The sequence below is a fragment of the Aegilops tauschii genome, chromosome 7, assembly GCF_002575655.3.
Source record: "Aegilops tauschii subsp. strangulata cultivar AL8/78 chromosome 7, Aet v6.0, whole genome shotgun sequence".
NCBI lineage: Eukaryota > Viridiplantae > Streptophyta > Magnoliopsida > Poales > Poaceae > Aegilops > Aegilops tauschii.
The window spans coordinates 168,697,009-168,719,487 of record NC_053041.3 but is presented as its reverse complement, the minus strand read 5'-3'; the positions used below and the strand labels follow the sequence as shown (position 1 = coordinate 168,719,487).

The window sequence follows — 22,479 nt, the reverse complement described above, 5'->3', positions numbered from 1 at the left end:
TATCATTCTTCTTGAAGTTCCCTTTCTATTCTTTTGCCCTTTTTATTGAAACTAGTGGTCTTGTAAACCATCAACACTTGATGCTCTTTCTTGATTTCTACCTTTGCCAATTTCAACATCGCGAAGAGCTCGGGAATTACTTTCGTCATCCCTTGCATATTATAGTTCATCACGAAGTTCTAGTAACTTGGTGATAGTGACTAGAGAAACTTTGTCAATTACTATCTTATCTGGAAGATTAACTCCCACTTGATTCAAGCAATTGTAGTACCCAGACAATCTGAGCACATGCTCACTAGTTGAGTCATCCTCCTCCATTTTGTAGGCAAAGTACTGTCAGAGGTCTCATACCTCTCGACACGGGCATGAGTATGAAATACCAATTTCAACTCTTGGGACATCTTATATGCTCCATGGCGTTCAAAACATTTTTGAAGTCCCGGTTCTAGGCCGTAAAGCATGGTGCACTAAACTATCAAGTAGTCATCATACCGAGCTTTGTCAAACGTTCATAACGTCTGTATCTGCTCCTGCAATAGGTTTGTCATCTACATAATTATTTTGTGCAGCAATGAGGATAATCCTTAGATCACGGACCAAGTCCGCATCATTGCTACTATCATCTTTCAACTTAGTTTTCTCTAGGAACATATCATAAATAAAACGGGGAAGCTATTTGCGAGCTATTGATCTACAACATAGATATGCAAATACTATCAGGACTAAGTTCATGATAAATTTAAGTTCAGTTCATCATATTACTTAAGAACTCCCACTTAGATAGACATCCCTCGAGTCATCTAAATGATCACGTGATCCATATCAACTAAACCATGTCCGATCATCACGTGAGATGGAGTAGTTTTCAATGGTGAACATCACAATATTGATCATATCTACTATATGATTCACGTTTGACCTTTCAGTCTCCAGTGTTCTGAGGCCATATTTGCATATGCTAGGCTCGTCAAGTTTGACCCAAGTATTCTGTGTGTGCAAAACTGGCTTGCACCCGTTGTATGTGAACATAGAGCTTATCACACCCGATCATCACGTGGTGTCTCGGCACGACGAACTTCCGCAACGGTGCATACTCAGGGAGAACACTTGTACCTTGAAATTTAGTGAGAGATCATCTTATAATGCTACCGTCGAACTAAGCAAAATAAGATGCATAAAGGATAAACATCACATGCAATCAATATAAGTGATATGATATGGCCATCATCATCTTGTGCCTTTGATCTCCATCTCCAAAGCACCGTCATGATCACCATCGTCACCGGCGTGATACCTTGATCTCCATCGAAGCATCGTTGTCGTCTCGCCAACTATTGCTTCTATGACTATCGCTGCCGCTTAGTGATAAAGTAAAGCAATTACATGGTGATTGCATTTCATACAATAAAGCGACAACCATATGGCTCCTGCCAGTTGCCGATAACTCCGTTACAAAACATGATCATCTCATACAATAAAATTTAGCATCATGTCTTAACCATATCACATCACAACATGCCCTGCAAAAACAAGTTAGACGTCCTCTACTTTGTTGTTGCAAGTTTTACGTGGCTTCTACGGGCTGAGCAAGAACCGTTCTTACCTACGCATCAAAACCACAACGATTTTTCGTCAAGTATGTGTTGTTTTAACCTTCAACAAGGACCGGGCGTAGCCACACTCTATTCAACTAAAGTTGGAGAAACTGACACCCGCCAGCCACCTGTATGCGAAGCACGTCGGTAGAACTAGTCTCGCATAAGCATACGCGTAATGTCGGTCCGGGCTGCTTCATCCAATAATACCGCCGGATCAAAGTATGACATGCTGGTAAGCAGTATGACTATTATCACCCACAACTCATTTGTGTTCTACTCATGCATATAACATCTACGCATAGACCTGGCTCTGATGCCACTGTTGGGGAACGCAGTAATTTCAAAAATTTCCTACGCATAGGCAAGATCATGGTGATGCATAGCAATGAGAGGGGAGAGTGTAGTCCACGTACCCTCATAGACCATAAGCGGAAGCGTTATGACAACGCGGTTGTTGTAGTCGTACGTCTTCATATCCGACCGATCCTAGTACCGAAAGTACGGCACCTCCGCGATCAGCACACGTTCAGCTCGGTGACGTCCCACGAACTCTCGATCCAGCTGAGTGTCGAGGGAGAGCTTCGTCAGCACAACGGCATGATGACGGTGATGATGAAGCTACCGACGCAGGGCTTCGCCTAAGCACTACGACGATATGACCGAGGTGGATTATGGTGGAGGGGGCACCGCACACAGCTAAGAGATCAATGATCAACTTGTGTGTCTATGGGGTGCCCCCCTCCCCCGTATATAAAGGAGTGGAGGAGGGGGAGAGGGCCGGCCTCCTAGGCGCGCCCAAGGGGGGAGTCCTACTCCCAGTGGGAGTAGGATTCCCCTTTCCCTAGTTGGAGTAGGAGAGGGAAGGAAGGGGGAGAAGGAGAGCAGGAAAGGGGGCCGGCCCCCCTCCCAATTCGGATTGGGCTTGGGGGGCGCGGCCCCACCTTGTCCGCCTCCTCCTCCTTTCCACTATGGCCCATTAAGGCCCATTGACTCCCCGGGGGGTTCCGGTAACCCCCCGGTACTGCGGTATATGCCTGAACTCTCTCGAAACCTTTCTGATGTCCAAACATAGTCATTCAATATATCGATCTTTATGTCTCGACCATTTCGAGACTCCTTGTCATGTCCGTGATCATATCCGGGACTCCAAACTACCTTCGGTACATCAAAACACATAAACTCATAATACCGATCGTCACCGAACGTTAAGCATGCGGACCCTACGGGTTCGAGAACTATGTAGACATGACCGAGACACGTCTCCGGTCAATAACCAATAGCGGAACTTGGATGTTCATATTGGCTCCCACATATTCTACGATGATCTTTATCGGTCAAACCGCATAACAACATACGTTGTTCCCTTTGTCATCGGTATGTTACTTGCCCAAGATTCGATCGTCGGTATCCCAATACCTAGTTCAATCTCGTTACCGGCAAGTCTCTTTACTCGTTCCGTAATGCATCATCCCGCAACTAACTCATTAGTCACATTGCTTGCAAGGCTTATAATGATGTGCATTACCGAGAGGGCCCAGAGATACCTCTCCGACAATCGGAGTGACAAATCCTAATCTCGATCTATGCCAACTCAACAAGTACCATTGGATACACCTGTAGAGCACCTTTATAATCACCCAGTTACGTTGTGACATTTGGTAGCACACTAAGTGTTCCTCCGGTATTCGGGAGTTGCATAATCTCATACTCATAGGAACATGTATAAGTCATGAAGAAAGCAATAGCAATATACTAAACGATAAGTGCTAAGCTAACGGAATGGGTCAAGTCAATCACATCATTATCTAATGATGTGATCCCGTTAATCAAATGACAACTCATGTCTATGGTTAGGAAACTTAACTATCTTTGATTCAACGAGCTAGTCAAGTAGAGGCATACTAGTGACACTTTTTTGTCTATGTATTCACACATGTACTAAGTTTCCGGTTAATACAATTCTAGCATGAATAATAAACATTTATCATGAAATAAGGAAATAAATAATAACTTTATTATTGCCTCTAGGGCATATTTCCTTCAACCACATGGTCTGAACATGTTTTGTCATCCAACGTCGGTCCTGTATCGGTCCGTTCGGCGGTCCGGATGTCATTATTCCCGTAAACCGGAAGCAAACTAGGTGGCGGGGGGCTTTGCGGGTGTCCGGAACACTGCCACATGCGTCCAACAACCTTGGCCTACCCAAAGCCTATTCCTCATCCGTGCCTTTTCCCGTCCGAAGTGGTCAGCGGCGCTCCAGAGCGTCAGAGCCGCATTCATGCCAGCCCGGAGCGGATGCGGCCTCACGTCGCTCCGGAATTGAAGTGACGCAACGGCCGGGAGAGCTGTTCGTGTTCAAATGACAACCGATCTGTCCGCCTCCCTACATTAAACATGTGCGGTTGCCAAGGAACCTGCTCCGGTGCCACCCTTTCGTCCATCTGCCACCCACCATTAACCACCTCACCGCTTGCCCTACCATCCACCCTCTATTTAAACTCCAGGCCCAGCCCTAGACGCATCCAACCTCCTCTTATCCTATCTCCTCTCGGCACCACGCCAGCCGAGGCCTCCTCGAGTTCCAAAGCCCTCTGGGATAACGTCCCGTCCGAGCAGAAGATGGAGATCGCCGCCATTATAGCCGGCTGGCAGGCCGGCCGGCGGACGAGCACATAGGAGGCCAGCGCTGCAGATGCCCCAATGGAAGAGGCAGCCGATGACGAGTCGGTGCCATCATCCATGTCGGCCCATACTCGCATCACCAGGGGCAAGGCCCGTGCTCACCACACCAATATGGTGTTGGTAGAAGGAAGGCCACGTTTCGGCAGGCGCAGGCCGACCAGGCCTACAACCTCTGACTCCTCGACGAGCACCGGCAAGTGGAGGAGCAACTCTCCGGTAGCACGGGAATCACGTCGTACATGGACGTGGGCGGGCAGGAGGCCCTGCTCGACTCCTACCCTCCTCCCGCGCCAACCGTCACGAACGCTGGTGGTACCGCCTCCATCAGGTGGAGTTAGAAGCCGCCTTCAAGGAGACGACGAGGCGGCGGATGAAGTTTACGACAGGTACGAGGATGAGGACGACGTCGCCAGCTCCGCCTTGGGCTGGCCCTGCCGCCACGACGACGAACCCGTCACGTCTGCGGGCACCGCCGGCAGCGAGGAAGAGTAAAGCATGGGAGGTCGGCGACGCTCAGGTCCCAGGAAGGCCCCACTCCTCCCCTCCCATTGAATCTAAGCTTGGCGGGCTCATCATCGTCTGTTGATTAGCCGCTGGCAGGCTGTAGAGGCAGAGCTTCAGTTTTGAGGGCTCATGGCCGTCCGGACATGGGAAACGAGCGCCGAGGCCAATTAGACTAGGTTTAGAGTGCGGTTTGGTTGAAATATGTTGAAGTGTAATGAATTTCCTTCGGTTTAGATGAAAAACATCCGGGATTATGTAAAAATTATCCAAGTATGAATGAATATCGTCTGATTTATTTAAATACGCATCAAATTTGTTCACTTTAGTTAAATTTCTTCCGAAATGTAGATTTTCGCCTATGGTTGTATGACCGGCTCCCACATAAGTGTTTGCGAATTGGTCCCTTGTACTTAGACAGATGCATTTCTGATTTAAGAGTGAGCACTGAAGATGCCCTAACAGAGGTGTAACAGAGCAGTGGGTATGTGATATTTAGATACATTATAAATGAGCACCTTTCCTGTCCTTTCAGGCCATCAGCATTCGCAGCCGTTTGATCATTGATTCTGGGCATTTTCGACCGTCTGATTAACTCTGAATCGCACTTAGGCTTGCTTCGTTCGATGCTAACCAGCGCTAGCCTCGATGGGCCGCTGCCCTGGTAAGAATTTTGGGGGTCTGCCATTAAGTTGGACTGGATCTTTTATCTACATCCATCTGCTGCTCTGGAGGCCGAAACCAAGAAATCTGGTAAACTGGGCCTGTTCAGCCCATAGCTGATAGAGCGACGCGGAGAGGGATCGACCAAAGGCGATGCGGATACAGAGAAGAGGGAGAGATCGAGCCAAGGCGATGTGAGGCGCGGGATTCAATCGACCGGAGTTGGAGGCACGCGCTGGGATCGAGCGGAGGCACCCACCACCCATCGCCGGGACGTCGGCTTCTCCCTTCCCTCAGGCCCTCCCTGCACCCATCCACCCATCCACCCCCGGTGGCTCCAGGAGGGGCATCACAACCGCAGGCACCGGCGGCGGCATGCCATCCACACCGCGCTCGCGCATCACCGGCGGCCCCTTCAGGTCTGAGCGCAACTTGCCGCCGTCGGCCAGGCCGGGCCTCTCCTTCCACTGGTCCCAAGATCCGCCGACACCAACCCCGTCGTCCAGCGCCGGGTGCCCAAGATCAGCATGCCTCCTCCCAATGCGAGTTTCACTTGGAATTTTGTTTTCTGCTGGCTGTAGGATGAATGTGAATTTCGTTTGCCGGAAATACATCTATTTTGTTCGTGTTTTGACAAGCGATTTTTTCATTCAGTAAAATGTCTTTTTTCACAAGAGATGGATAAATAGGCCGATATATACATGCAAACAGTACAGTTCTGGGAAACTACTACTACTAATGAATGTTTAATATCATCTGCACAAGGTTGCTTCATAGATCTTTTTTTTTCAGAATCTTCACACATCTTTTTGGTCTAATGTATACTTGCAGGTTTATCTAGATGAAAATAGTCTTTCAATATTAGGCTGATGCTTCAACTAAGCATGTCTCTTTTTCAATCTATAGCGAATATCATCTGACACTACTTTCCTACTAACAGGTATTTTCATATGGCCGAAAGAATCAGCCGCTAGAGATTTAAGAAACTGTTCAACTGCGCAATTTTTGGTTACGCCTTTTTCAATTAGTTTTGAACTTTAAATCCCTGTTGAATGTATGTATATTAATGTTTAGTGCACAAAATTCGAGGGGTTTAACTTTTTCCCTTGCACTTCCTAGCGACCCAGACCAGCGCCATGGCAACGAGCGTGTCCCTCCTACCCCGACCTTCAACTTGAGGGGCAGATCCCACCACGACTTGGTGGCGCCGCTGGTGGAACCGGCGTCCCTAAGCGAGCAATCGTCCAGATGGCCGTCACACTTCCTCCCAGCAGGTACTACTCCCTTCCTCTCATATTCTCATCAGCTAATTCAACACAAGAACCCTGCCTTCGTCCCAAATCAAGAATGATATTCTTTTGGATCTGAATCAAGATAGGTTATATTGATCCCCCCTCCAGTGAATATTTCTGTAAGAGAATTTTAATTAGGAAGATTCATTCTCGGTGGAGAAGTAGAGGCATTGTTTCCACGGGGTGGTAGTAAGGTGTTGCAGAAGCTCCAACCATATCGCCTGACTGCTTTTGGAATCTTAAATTCACTGAGTTCTTGAGCACCATGGCAAGGCAAAGGTGCTCCATGTGCCCTGCATCTTCAAAAGCATCATCTGATGCAGTCTCCCAAAAAGTAGCATTATGTAAAAATCTGGTTCATCTAAGTATAATATGAAAACATACAAGATTCATTAGACGTGAAAAATGCTATGAGCAGAGATAACACACTAATCAACATTCTGCATTAGATTACTTAGTTGAGAGCTGGAACCTGAAGAAAAGTGAATTAAGCTAGAAACATAAAAATTAGGCACTCCCTGTAACTCCAATCCCAAGTAGGCAGTCAGAAATCTTGGCATTCGACTGTTGGAGATGATGAGCTTCAGAAGTGAGATGGTTCTGTTGAAGTAACGGTGCGTCTGGGTGGTCTGGCCGTTGACCGTTGCGTCCATTGTGGGGTTGGCTCGTCCTGCACCTCTTCCGGCCATAGTGACTGGGCGACAACTGAAAATCCTTCTCGAATTTGAGCTCCATTTTTTTAAAGATTCCCTATTTTTTGCATGCTTTTGGACTGTATAAATGCTCTTGATATGGTTTATAGCTGCTGCTACTACTCTTACCATCGCCAATCAAGTTATCCATGTCAAATCAACCCCTATCGACTAGAAATAGAGTAGTGTCAAAGAGAAGGTTTGATTGTACTATTTATTTGCTCAAATTTGATTGTCTACTTTCTTTGGATGGAAAACTTCAACCTAAAAATAAACTGGTGGTCTATACGAAATAACACATTAGTTTTCTATTGTGATGCCTCACTTTTTATTTGTCTCAGCAGATTAGAGTAATAAGTTGATGGTCATTCTCTACTTTGTATTTGTACTTTTTATGAGATTGATCCAAGAAAGAATGACATGTGTGCCATATGTATGGGTCAATTCATAAGTGAAAAAATGGTTTTGATCTAGGAAATCTGAAACCGTAGGATTGTATAGCAAGAAGTGTAGTCTCAGATTATTACTGTAGATTGTCTTATTTTGTAACGTATTTTGTTTCATGAATATATATTCCAAAATTTCTCACGTACTGTTTCTGCAGAGAGGAAGAAAGGAGCTGATTGCAGGGCACTAAAATATTTCTTCGGCCAAAGCTCCGTGATCGCTTACACAGTTACACACGTATATTATCCATGTAGTATGGGTTATCTGGGATCAGTTACAACATGGCACTTGGATATTGTTCATAAAGGTGGCATAATTTGTCAATTTAATATACTTCCATCTCACTGTGTTGATTTACTCATGCTATTTTGATGACGATGACATCAATGCCAATTCATATCTATGCAAGGCATCAGTGCTTGATGATATAGTGATGTGTTACTCTTTGGGGCCTTAATTTGCAGCAGAAGAAGATGCAATAAACTCTGAAAACTAGATTATTTTTGCTCATATGACACAAAGGCAATGGGAATTGTTTTGAGGGTGTCGATCATGCTTGCCTTTCCCTGAGTTCCAGCTATTCATGCTACTGCATATAATATCCATTGTAGATATACAGATGTTGCCATCATGATATTAGACATAATCTGGACTACTCCCTTTGAAAGGGGTACAATATTTTTTTAGTTCTTATACCTTTATGTAATGTTGTGACAGAAATAAATTGTAAAGTTAAAAACAATGTTTACCTGATTGCATCATGTGTGTTTCTATTTATTTATTTTAAAACCTATTAAATTCTCCACTTTTTTGAATTTTATTAAACTCTCCACTTTTATTCTACCCAATTATTATTAAGTTTATGCAATTTAATATTCATGTTTTGTAGCTTAGTTTATTAAAAATTCCTTTTATTCTATGAGCTATGAGTAAATTTATTAATATCTTAATGGCACATATATTTACAAATACCTACTCCCTCTGTCTAGTTGAATAAGTCATTCGCGTAGTTCTAGGTCATCGATTTGAGGAATTAAATATGTGCTATATGTCATGAAAAGCATATCACTAGATTTCTACACGGATGTAGTTTCTAAATATATATTTTGTGTCACATATAATACATATTTAGATAGTTAAATCGTCGACCTAGAACTACGCGAATGACTTATTCACCGAGACGGAGGCAGTACCATTTTATTGTCAAAATAGAAAGACGTGGCAACGCGCGCCATAAATGATCTAGTTCTTGTTGAGAAGCGACATCAACGAAGCGTGATTAGCAAAGCATTATTAGGAAACATAATTAGCGGCTATTAGTGGAACCCAGATCTGATGAACATGATTCCACGCACAACCACTTGTGAAAAGTAAATAAAAAATACTAAAAAAATTAGAACATTTTGGATTTTTTTTTTGTAAAATAAATAGTCGACTAGTAGACTCGCATATGAAATTTCGCAGTGAAATGCCATTTATGATATTCGGGGAAAAATAAATTTGAAGTTATATTAAAAACACTGTTTGATGAATAGTAAGACCCCGATTATATTTTCTTCACTATGAATACCACGAACGGCATTTCATCACAAAACTTCACACATATGAGTAGAACGGTCAACCAAGTTTGATACCCTAAGTTTTCAGAATTTTTTGAACCTTTCTAGTATTTTGTTTTGAATTTACTATTCATGCGGGTGCACATGAAACTGTGTTAATCTTTGTTTCGCTATTAGTGTACAATCATCGTACGGACGGATCGTGTCCGTACAGGCGCCTCCTTGTAGCCCAACGGGCATCTTTTGTAAACAGACGCATCTCAAAGACATCCCAAATCGTTGTATAAATAGTTAATTCTAAAATTGATGAAACTGTTCAATTCATTCTTCAATCTATTTGAACCCCTTACCTCTCACACCTCGTGTGGCAGGCACAAAACTATATAAGAACACACATCAAGCTGAGATTTGAAAACATTTGCTGAAAATTGTGAACAATTTTGGAATGCTGTAACAATTAAAAAAAATCCAAACATTTTTTAGAAAATACGACCAAATTTTGCAATTCCGAATTATTTTGAAAAACAAGATTTTTGTTTGAAAACCTGAATCATTTTTGAATCCCGAACAATTTGTTAAAATGTGAACCACTTTTAAGAAACTGAACATTTTCTTAAAACAACAAGATTTTTTTCGAAATGCGAATATATTTTTTGAAATCCCTGAATATTTTTTTCAGAACAAGAAAAATTCTTAATTTCTGAAAAAAATGATATATTATAAATTCATAAAATTAAAATTAAAACAGAAGCATTATTTTTTTAATGTTCCTGAAAAAGGAACATTTTCTAAATTCAGAAAAAATGAACAGTACTCAAAAATGGCAACAAACTTTCAATTTCTATATTTTTTGGAAATGTGAACAAATGTTTAGTAATGCAAACCAAATTTTAGAAACGTGATTTTAAAAAAAACCTTGAGAGCAAAATCATGAAACTGCAAACTTTTTTTATCTTCCGCAATTTTTTTGAAAATGAACATATTTTGAAACTGTCAACAAATATTGAAGACGAGAACATATTTGAACTTTTCGTACAATTTTGAAAGAAAACTGAAGTTGGAAAATAAAAGCAGAATTTTTAAAGAAACATAAAAATGAAACAAAACCGGAATTCTAAAAAAACGAAAAGAAACCAGAATACCAGAAATAAAATAAATTGAAATTGCTAACTTTGGCCCATTGCTTGTGCTCGAGTTTCGCTCTGTGCGTCATATAGGGTATTACATATATTTTGCTCGTTGCGAAGGGCATATCTTCATTGGAATTCGTGGATATTTTCAAAAATCCATGAACATTTTTGGTAATTCATGAAAATTTTATAAATTCATCAATATATTTATAATATACTAATGAACTTTTTTTAACCTGTAAATTTTTTAAACATCAAAGAATATTTTTCACGATTCATGGAAAATTATTTATTGTAGAAGGTTTTATAAGTCATGAACATTATTTGCATAATACATTTTCTGAATCTGCCATAAATGATTTACTTTTAAGCCAATAGTTGGAGGTTTTTCCAACATGTTTTTACTCTAGGTTAACGTATCTGAGGATTCCTATCCAAATGCGAGTGCACGCTAATTGGCCCCACCCAATGTTTGTTCGTTATAGAGATATTTAAAACCATGAAGTCAGAGTGCAATTACTATAGTTTGTATAATACGACATATAGCAACCGATCACCCACTACACCCTGTCTTAGTTTGGTATTTATTTTTAGTGAATTTTGTTATTTTTCTCTCCAATTTTCTTTTTGTTCTTGGTTTGTATTTTCCCCTCTTCGATTTTCAGTATATTAGTTTCTCATTTATTTTCTTTATCGTTCAATTATCTTTCCAATCTTAGTATTCTTTTATTTTGACAATTGTTTTTATTTTATTTTTCCCCCTCTTTTTTCCCCATGTTTTATTATATATTTTTCTATAGAAGTTTATACATCATACAGGTTTTAAGATTAAATGAATAATTTGGAAAAAGGCATTATTCCTTCAACTTGCTCATTAATGACTAATAAATGCAAAGATTTACAAATCTTCGTTTTATTGAGTTCCTTACCAAAAATGACATTTTAGGCGGAAAATCAAGCCATATATGGGATATTTTGCATGAGATGATCATTTTCGTACAATTGAGCATGCAGCAGGGGAATACTAGCAGAGAAGTCGGTGTGCGGTACCACTGCTAGCACTCGTACAAGCTGTCGAACTAGGTGCCACAACATCCGTGATGTCATCCCAAGCACATATCTTGAAGGGCCAGATCAAATTCCCAACAAAGAAGCCCTAAAATGCTATTCCACCCATCTGCGGTATATAAAGGGGAGGAAGACACGACGGCTCATATCTTCGATCTTTTGGACAATGTCCATCTCCATAGCTGCCACACTACCATCATCAACATGACATCTCCATAGTCATCTCCATATCTATCGCCACCATGCTCATTAGACTAATTATTTGTAGTCGAGATTCCATCACTATCAACGACATTGTAAGACTATCAATCATTCATCTTCAAGTACCTTTTTATACAATGCCATCTACTTATGATTCGATCATGTTGTGTAAGTAATCCACTCGGGCTAAGGGCCGAGGCATAGCCTCGCAACCCCATGTATGCGCGAGAAAGGATTAACGATATGATTTTACTTGTAATTTTGTGAAACTATTTTTCTCTTGTCTCTACCTCGACCCTAGAGCTGGTTGGTACCCAAGACACCAAAGATCAGTAGAAGGGGAGGTAAGGAGTAAGGGAGAATGCAAGGCTATGCAGAAAGTCCATGACAGTAAGTTCAGTAATTAGACGGAACCAATTCCCAGGGGAAGACAATGATGGAATCATCAAGCGCTAATGCATTGGTATGGTTTATCCTTAATAACAGAGGTAACCCTGTGAGTCGGATAAGGTCATGGTTGGAAAATCCAATCCTCAATGTGGCGGTATACGATCTTGGTGTCACAAGGACGCATCGTGCACTTACTTTTTTATATAATGTATATTATACCCCCTCCGTCCCATAATATAAGAGTGTTTTTGACACTACACAGGTGTAAAAAACGCCCTTATATTATGAGACAGAGGGACTATAATTTATTAGTGCATTATTGCTCTATCTTATTATAAATCCAAGTGTGTGTACACACTTGCAGGGGAAATGTGACGCCCGGATAATTAAGCTACAGTGATCCCCCGCTAATGATGCCACATCACCTCCGTTACTGTTGCTAATCTCCCATTAGATCAAAACGGTCCAAAATTCAAATTCGAAGTTTGGCAAATAACAAAAGTTTTCAAAGTATTAAACTAAATGTTCGGAGCGTGCCAATAATTGGCTAGATGTTTATGGTGAAGGAACCGTGCTTTTATAAAAGGCCTAAATTTTTAAAGTGAAATATGACAGAAAAGAAAATAAATAAAGAAAAGAAAACACAAAACCAGAAAACAAAAGAACAAAATAAAATAAAATAGAAACCCCCTCCCCCTGGGCCGAATGGCCCAGCTAGCAGGCCAGCCCGCTAGCCCATCAGGCCCACCCCCACTCCCCTTATCCCCTGGACCCTGGAACCCTAACCACTCCCCCGTCGCCCCACTCCCCCACTTTCCCCCCTCCCGATCCAGATCGGATCGGGACCGAGCTCGCTGCGCCAACCGCGCCCCGCGCCAGGACGTCGCCGCCCGGAGCTCGCGCCACCTCGCCGGCCTGCCTCCTCCTCCTCGCCGGCCTGCACCTCGTCACCGCGTCGCCGTCGTCTCCGTCTCCTCCTCGCCCCCCGTTGCCACGTTCCCTGCAACCCGCGGTGAGGACCGTGACCGCCCCTCTCCCTCACCCCGCGGTCACCGCGCTCCGCCCGACCGTTCCCTTGATACGTCCACACTACAAGAGATCGGGCCTACTATGACGAGCTAAAAAATGTCATCGAATATCTAATAACGTCACCAATTACCCCCCGGTGACATTTTATGGGCGTCACAAGCATCGTCACGGAATCCCCGTCACAGATTACTCCTAGTGACGGCGCACACACAAAAATGTCATCGAAATTGGGACCTTCGGTGACGTTATATAGAACGTCATCGACTTGCTATTTCCATGACGGTCAATTAACGTCACATGTTAGGAGAAAATATGCCATGTGGTAGCGTATTCGGTGACGAGGCAACGTCACTAACTTTATGCCACATCAACACCCGATAGGCTATCCCACTACTAGTGCCACTACTTTTATTATCGATGAAGATGATGTCATCAAAAAATTACTTTCTTTCGAATCTAAATTACGATGAAAATAAGTATTTAATTCACATCACATCACATCACATCAGATTATATGAAAAAGTTAAAGAGAAAAATCACATCATAAATTGATATGAAAGTCAAATCATATTATATATGAAATCGTCTCAGCCAAATCATTCTGTAAAAAAATGACAGTAAAAAACTGACTCAAGTTTGACACATATAATAGACAAGATGAAAACTAATATTAACTAAAGACACATATGTTATCCTGATGATTCCAATGTAAGGATGGCATTCATGAACCATCTGGTTTGGACTGGGACTACTGAGTTGCTTGCTGAGTTGCTTGAGCCCTCAAGAGAAAATCAAGCAGATTATCCGTCTTCTTTTGCTTCTTTGTCCAGGCTTCATTCTTCTCTTCCTGGATCTTCTTTAGAGCTTCCAATTCTTCTTGCTGCTTCTTTTGTATCTCTTCAAATGCTCTCTCTTGTGCTTCAATCTTGCGGCTAACTCCTCTCGATGCCTATAAATCACAAAACACAGCAACATTGCATCGTATTGAGATGAAAATAGACAAGATAACAAGGTACAAGGGTATCGATTTGAAATAGAGAAGTACATTATTAAATTTCAAGGAAAGCATGTCCATGGGCCAATGAAACATTAAACCCAAGAATAACTTATAATGTTATAAAATATGCATAACCAATAGCTTGCTTACAGGAAGCATCGCCAAAAGGATATCAAGTCAGCAGCCCAGGTTAAAAGAAGCACTCGTTAGTTGAACTTTTGTTCACTGAAATGAGTGCACTCTGCACACAGAAGCAAGCAAAAAGAAACAAGAACGGAAAGGGAAATAGGATAATTACCTGTCATTTGCATCTCTTGCCTCTCTATCCTTCTGTTCAATTCTTTCTTCTAAAACTTTGATCTGGGCTGATGAAGTAGAGCTCCCAGACCTCCCGGATCTTGATGCATACCCCATGCCGGAAAGGAAGGTGCTATGGGTGCTTTCTTCCTTTAGAACTTCAGCCACAATCGCTGTATCGGATACTGGCTGCTCACCTTCTGATTGTGTTTTCCTTTTCTTTTCCATTGCATTCTATAGTATAAAGAAAAACATTGATGCTAAGGCAAAGTTCATATGCTAGATTACACTTTATCAATATGAGAATCTATTTCAAGTCAGAAATAATAAAGGAAGAAATCTTACATGAGCTAGAAGTGCTGGCTCGCTCATGCTACCGGTCTTGCTGTAAACAGAGGTTCAAATAGGAATGCAGTGAACAGAGATGTCATCATCTAGATTAATTAGGAAAAGTGGAGGGACAAAAAATGTGAAGAAATCTTTGAGTACGCATAGTGCACAGTGGCATACACATGATACAAGCAAGGTGAAATTAGAGCAAGTGAATCCACAATGTACCTCCTCTTCTTCATCTCTCAAATCCTCTTCCTCTCCATGGGCCTCCTCTTCAGCATCTGGTTCATACTCTGAGTCGCTGCGATCATCAGTAGCTCGTGCATTTTGTGTCGGTTGCACATTAGAGGCACTAGGGTATACAAGGCTACGAGCTAAGCTTTTTATGTCTTTAAGATACTCCCTCTCTACAGCCTTGCGTTCCGCAATCCTTGCATCCCTTTCCTTCAGATACGCCTCACCCTTGCGTTTCTGTTCCGCAAGATATTCACTGCTATGCATATCACTCTCCAGAACTGGTGGCATGATTTTAGTAACTGGAGCTGGAAAACATGACAGAGAGTGAACTTAATGAATTGCCAAAAGACCTACCAGCCTACATTATCATCACTACATGACTGAAATCTGCTTAAACTTGTTTGGAGGAGTACTTGTAACGTGCATGATTACATTAAATTATCTCTTGAAACCTGGCCATCATTGCTAGTAGACAAAAAAAAGCTAAATTGTGTAAAACAGTTGTAAACACGCAGCTCTCCTAACAAGAGTTCATGTGTTCCTTTATACTTAAGCTTAGAATTGATGCTTGTATAATTTGAGATGGCAAATACATTACTGTATGATGCTTTTGAGGGTTGTAGAACAGATCGAAATAAATAACATACTTGGAAATATGGAGCGTCCAGAATTCAGTTAAACAAGAACAAGTGCAAACTCATAGACTCAGTCTTTATTCAAGTTTCAAACAAGTGCAGAGTCGCTCTTTATTCAGTTTTGAACAAGAAGAAGTGCAGACTCATAGACTCAGTCTTTATTCAGTTTCAAACAAGTGCAGTGTCGCTCTTTATTCAGTTTTGAACAAGAAGTGCAGACTCAGTCTTTATCTAGAATTCGAAATAAATAACATACATTGTGAACTCCATATGGTAATATATTGTATCAAGAACAAGAGTAGACTCAATCTTTATTCAGTTATGACGATCGTAGGTGAAGACTTTTATGGGGTAGCAGAGCCACAAACAGGGACATGGTCGTTGTATTACAGGAAATCTCATGACAACTGAATAAAGACCAAGTAAATCTTACAGAGCTATTGGATTTGCCACATGGTCACTGTATTCAGACATGTAAAAAAGTCTCACACCCGTGGGTGCTTTTATCCCCCAAATCGCTTCCCTGATGATCCCCTATGTCTAGAGCTTGGGGTTGGGGTATGAGGAGGGCGGGATAAGAAATTTACCGTGAGCCGCCGCCGATCGCTGCAATCGTTCGGGAAAGAGAGCCGGGTGGGGCGGCCTCCAATCCACTGTCGCCGGTTGATGCGGTGGATCCGTGCTCGGCCGGTCGGGCGACCTCCTCCAATCCGCCGTCGCCGGTCGCTGAAATCAGGGGGGAATATAGTGGAGTGCTCACGGGAATGGTTGATGTTGGTGGATCCGAGCGCGGACGGCGGGGCGGCCACCCCCAATCTGCCGGCCCTGATCGCTGCAGTCGTGATGTCGATTGAATCTGACGAGAAAAATTCCAGGGTGGGCGGTGGCTTTTAGCGGCGCCTGGGGGAAATAGAAGGATAATCTTTGGCTGGGTCTTTGACTGGTGGGGACACAGGGTGAATGCGGGAAAAAATATAGAAAAGTGGATGGAAAATAGTACGTGGTGGAGGGAAAAGAGTTTTTTTTTGCGAGGAGATGATGTATTTTCATAATTTATTTTACTTAACATTATGTAATTCATTTAATTCGAAATATGTACAAAATGATTATTAAAAAGTAAATCTTACATGAACAATATGATGTGGTATTTTCCATGTTGTTTTTTTGGGATAACTGTAAATAAATATGTCGAAAATTGTATAGAGGGATCTTAAGTATGTGATCTGGAAAAAAACAAAATGCAAATGAGTGATTATTTTAACTGCTTGTGTAAATAAAATTGGTAAGTTGGGATGATTTTTTTCTTTTTTCTTAGGAAAACATCTGATCTACTCCTTTCAATCATGGCAGTATAACGAATACCAAAAAAAAAATCTAGATTTGTAGACCACCTAGCGATGACTCCAAGCGCTGAAGCGAGACGAAGGCGCGCCAGTGTCATCGCCCCTCCCTCATCGGAGCCGTGTAAAACTTGTTGTAGTGGACAGCCGGGAAGTCGCCGTGCTAAGGCACCATAGAATCAACAGAACATCAACTGTCACCGAGGAAGAGTAGTATAGATCAGAAGGATCCAACATGAAGACAATATCCGAGCAAATTCACCAAAGATGGATGTGCTAGAGACACACCTCCACACGCCCACCGACGATGCTAGATGCACCACCGAAACTGCGGCTAGGCGAGGAGAGCCGTATTCCATCTTTAGGGAGCCCCGCCATCTCATCTTTCTGAGCAGGACATAATCCCTATAAATCTCGAAAACACGTCTAAAAATGGAGCCCTCCCATCGGCAAGGGCCGGGATCCACCACGCCCCAATGCCTTACGGCCACCGGAGACGAGGCGGACCGACGGCCGCGCCGGTGGGAGGAAGAGGAGCCCTAATTTCTCGGGGAGGAGGGGGCTCCATGATGATGTGTTTCAATGACGATTGTCTCATAGTCTGATTTTACGCATGCACATAGCCCCCAACCTCCAACGTAAGCGAACTAGGGTTCATCCTCGATCGTCACCCTCCTAGTCCTTCATCAACTAAATCGATGGGGGTGTATGTGGGATGTTAGATGACCTCCTCATACCATCCATATATGGCCGGGCTGAGCGGTAGCCCTCATATACAATCCATACCTGGGGTGGGTATGGGGAAGACCGGACGCGTCCGCCAGGCGGACCATCCTGCACTGACCCCACCCCTGTCCCTACAAATGCCCAAAGTGGGACCAAACCCTATTACACATGTCCACTCCATTCCACTTTCGTCTTCTCCCCTTCCTCCATCCGCCCTATTCCTACCTCGCCATGGTCGAGAACAGATCCGACAGCTGCTCCTCAAGCCTGGGTGGGCAGTAGCATCTCCGCAGCGCCGCGCGGTCGCCTCACACAATCACTTCCTTTCCCGATCATTGATCCATAAAAATGTTCGCGAATTCAAAAAAATGTTCACAATTTGTAAAAATTGACATTTTTAAATTTTGATTAAACATTTCTATTTTTTTGAAGATTTTTTTGTATTTTCGATGAAGAACATTTGAATTTTGCAGATTTTTTTTGAATTCAATGAACATTCATTGTATTTCCCATGAACATTCAGAAAAATTATGTTTGTCTACCACTATGGTGTATGCTTAAAAAAACGCTCCCACTCAGCTGCTCCTCGTCTCCTCCATGTCGTTATCCACAAAAATTCCCCAAATCACGCCGCACCCCGCGTGAAGGCCAAGACGACCCGCTGCCGCACCTCGCCGCCGGTGGCTCCCAAAGAGCGCCGTTCCGGCCGAGCGCCCTCGCCCCTCTGCTTGCTGCTCGAGCTGCAGGGGCGCCTGCTTCGCCGGCGGCGGTTCCGCAACAGCGTGCTGTCCGAAGCACAGTGGCGGTCCCTTCCCCCGCTGCTCCCACGGCGCGGCTTCTTCCTCCAGCCGTTCTGCGGGGGCCCAGGCGGTGCTTGAGGATGCACGCGGTGCAGGGGAGAAGTCGGGAGTGGTCGCGCGAGAGGAGAAGGATCGGGTCTCGGTGGTTCTTCAGCAGGCGCGTGCAAAGGGGAACACGCGTGCAAAGAGGGCAGCAGGGTGAGTGCTTGATCAATCGCCATGTTCAGTACTGCACTTTTGCACACACGTATCAGTTAGATGTCAAGTAAAACTATCTACGAGTCCAATTACCTGTAAGTACTGACCAAATCACCCATGTATGTCTCAAATCTGAACCATGTTCTCTACTGTATTATGTGAACATGAACATATAAAAAACTTAAAAGAGCTAAACTTTGGTAAAATACAACTAGGCATTACACAATCTACTCATCATCACTTGAATGCTCATTCTCGCTCAATGCACCATCTTCCTGTCCATCATCGTCAGTACCACTATCTTCATCATAATTGTTGTCATCTTTGAGAAGATCGTGAACAATACTAGCATGAACAGGCGTGCCTTCTTCATCATCATGGCTATAAGTGTCGAACAATTGATCAATATCCTTCACAGTGCAAGTTGTCGAGGGCATTTCTTCCTGGTATGCATCTGTAGCATTGAGCTCGCCTGTCTCTAGTTCAGGAACATCGTACAAATGTCTATGACTGAAAGTCTGCACCACATTCCAGTCATTTCCATATTTTGTGTCCTCCATGTAAAAACACTTGTTCTGCTTGAGAAGCCAAGATGAAAGTATCCTTCTTGTATTGAAGCACCTTAACATTAAGACTTTTGAAGTAACCATCATCTTTCATGCCGGTCGCCTTGCCATGGAGATCAAACCAATCACCACAAAACAAAAAGACCGACCTTTCTCCATGCTTGGTAGGCAGAAATCTTCGGTGCCCAACAAACCCAATTTTATTTTTCAATGGCTCAGAGCAAGGGTCCACATCACAGTGCACTACAACAAACTAGTTTACCGTTAGCAAAATTATGCTTACACCGCATTGAAGCAAAATCTACTACTAACACAACTAGTGAACCCACTACTAAACTGAAATAACAAAACGGGCACAAATTTAACCCCTTCAAGATTGATGAGAACATATACTCAGGCAACCTCCTAAACATTGTCTTTCCTAAGTACAGCATATATGCTTGGTTTCCAAAGGCCACTGACTTGTGGATGTCTTATACAAAAACATATATATTCTCACTGTCATTGCAAAACCATGCATCTATCTATGCTACATCATAGTAACATTCGTACACACAATACAACAGCAGAAGTAACAGTTCAGTTGTTCACACAATTTACCTTGCAGGGGTTGGCTCGATCGATGCTTTGGGAGTTGGGGCCAAGCCGGGAGCACTGGCAAGTCTAAACTCTGCGCATTCGTCAGGTGATGGATAGATACTGCAAATTCTGAGCACAGTTGGTGACGGGACGGTGGCCAGTTGGGGACAGGTTGAGGATGAGCGACGTTGTCCCCGTCGTCGACGAGCAAATCCGATGCCTGTGGTGGAAGAATGGAGGTAAGAGGGAGAGGCGGAGGAGCGGTGTGGTAGCTGGTGCGATGCGGCGGCGCTGTAACGCCTCGTACGATATGTCGATATGGTAGCCGGATGGACCGTCTGAGGTGGTACAGGGGAGTGGATGCACTTACTTCAATTGGCAACAGCTAGCCGGAAGCGATCTGTGCCGTGCTTCGGCTATCGCCGTCCTGCTTCTCCCCGCCGTGTAACGCGGCCAGCTAGAACCGAGAAGACGATCAGATCGAGTCACATATGCCCCGGGAAGAAATAACTAACCTACAGATATAGTCTCTCTAAAAAAAAAACTACAGATATAGTCACACACGCCCAGGCGTGTAGTCCAAGAATATGATATCATGATTTGTATAGCGTCCAAAGTCTTTCCTAATGGCAACATATAGTCCAAGGATATGATAGCACGATTTGCATAGCGTCCGTACTCTTTCCTAATGCCGGTTCTGACTCCTGTAATAATCCTTTTGGCATCGACAGATCGACTCTCCTGTCTTATTTTTAGTTTTTATTGATAGAACGAAACAATATGACCTCACGAGCGCCTCAAGTTTTTTGCCCAGTCTGTTTATAGATAAGAATAAAAAAAAAGTAAGATGTCATCGACTCTCCTATTTCCATTTTAACTATTGAGATAGAACGAAACAAAATTAGCTCACGAGCGCCCAATTGAAGTTTTCAGCATATACACTGCCAAACAAAAACAATTGTTTTAAAATTTATATTTTTAATGCCTGATTAAATTTTTTGTCGAGCCACTACCTATTTATATTAGAAAGAACAAAATAACCATCTAAAAAAGAACAAAACAAGGTCTTCCCTTTTTAAGAATATAATATTCATAAGTATTTCCATGGCAACTACCTACTTATATTAGATAAGATAAAATAATTACAACGCTAAATAGGCTTTCAAAAAATGGTGGCGGGTCCCACTGCCAAAACCGACGCATGGCTCCTACCTCTCGATAACCCGTGAACTAGCTATGGTGGGTCCCACTGCTAGACGCTACATGACAAAAAATGATCATCACACATTTGTAGTATTCGGTGACTCCAGCTAGTTTGTCATACAAAATACCAAATCGTCATAGAAATTGGCAACCAGGTGTGCTGAAAGGCGGAGGCATCCCAGTGACGTCTAACGTCACCGATTTGCGGTAATTGGTGACGCCACCTATGAGAACATCACACATTAGGCATTTAGGTGACGTTGTCCACCATCGTCACAAGGATTTTCGTCACAGTATGTCAATTTTGTTGTAGTGCCATTTTGCATCATGCTTATATATATATATATATATATATATATATATATATATATATATATATATATATATATATATTGCATTATGGGCTGTTATTACACATTATGTCACAATACTTATGCCTATTCTCTCTTATTTTACAAGGTTTACATAAGGAGGGAGAATGCCGGCAGCTGGAATTCTGGGCTGGAAAAGGAGCAAATATTAGAGACCTATTCTGCACAACTCCAAAAGTCTTGAAACTCCACGAAAGTCATTTTTGGAAATAAAAAAAAATAATGAGCGGAAGAAATACCAGAGGGGGCCCACACCCTGGCCACGAGGGTGGGGGCGCGCCCCCTGCCTCGTGGGCCCCCTGTTGGCCCTCCGGTGGCCATCTTCTGCTATATGAAGTCTTTCGTCCGAAGAAAAATCATAAGTAAGCTTTCGGGACGAGATTCCGCCGCCACGAGGCGGAACCTTGGCGGAACCAATCTAGGGCTCCGGCAGAGCTGTTCTGCTGGGGACACTTCCCTCCGGGAGGGGAAAATCATCGTCATCGTCATCACCAACGCTCCTCTCATCGGGAGAGGGCAATCTCCATCAACATCTTCACCGGCACCATCTCCTCTCAAACCCTAGTTCATCTCTTGTATCCAATTCTTGTCTCTAAAGTCTGGGATTGGTACCTGTAGGTTGCTAGTAGTGTTGATTACTCCTTGTAGTTGATGCTAGTTGGTTTATTTGGTGGAAGATCATATGTTCAGATCCTATATGCATATTAATACTCCTTTGATTATGAACATGAATATGCTTTGTGAGTAGTTACGTTTGTTCCTGAGGACATGGGAGAAGTCTTGCTATTAGTAGTCATGTGAATTTGGTATTCGTTCGATATTTTGATGAGATGTATGTTGTCTATCCTCTAGTGGTGTTATGTGAACGTCGACTACATGACACTTCACCATTATTTGGGCCTAGAGGAAGGCATTGGGAAGTAATAAGTAGATGATGGGTTG

The 22,479-nt window shown here is 43.0% G+C and overlaps 1 protein-coding gene and 2 long non-coding RNA genes across 7 annotated transcripts; 2 read left to right on the top strand and 1 right to left on the bottom strand.

Moving 5' to 3' along the window:
- Positions 1–5,499: 5,499 nt before the first annotated feature.
- Positions 5,500–8,306, top strand: LOC120969286 (uncharacterized). Its single transcript, XR_005763324.2, has 2 exons — positions 5,500–6,721; positions 8,036–8,306. It is a non-coding gene; the product is annotated as an uncharacterized lncRNA (long non-coding RNA).
- Positions 8,307–13,803: 5,497 nt separating this feature from the next.
- On the bottom strand, positions 13,804–16,659 carry LOC109758986 (uncharacterized). 5 transcript variants are annotated; one of them, XR_005763323.3, is made up of 5 exons: positions 16,342–16,655; positions 15,108–15,424; positions 14,895–14,983; positions 14,551–14,783; positions 13,804–14,204 (listed from the first exon to the last, which is right to left on the bottom strand). XR_005763323.3 is itself a non-coding variant. In XM_045232007.2 (5 exons), exons 2-5 carry the CDS (start codon positions 15,119–15,121, stop codon positions 14,114–14,116), a joined length of 426 nt encoding a protein of 141 aa, XP_045087942.1. In that variant the 5' UTR covers positions 15,122–15,424; positions 16,342–16,659; the 3' UTR covers positions 13,804–14,113. The 5 variants fall into 5 exon arrangements, 4 of the variants coding, with proteins under 4 accessions (XP_045087942.1, XP_040252358.1, XP_020173420.1 ...); XM_045232007.2 differs by having other exon boundaries at positions 14,895–14,934; positions 15,060–15,424; positions 16,342–16,659; XM_040396424.3 differs by having other exon boundaries at positions 14,895–14,930; positions 16,342–16,656.
- A 1,694-nt stretch (positions 16,660–18,353) lies between these two features.
- Positions 18,354–20,752, top strand: LOC120969283 (uncharacterized). The gene is made up of 2 exons (XR_012190079.1): positions 18,354–18,818; positions 19,992–20,752. It is a non-coding gene; the product is annotated as an uncharacterized lncRNA (long non-coding RNA).
- Positions 20,753–22,479: the final 1,727 nt, after the last annotated feature.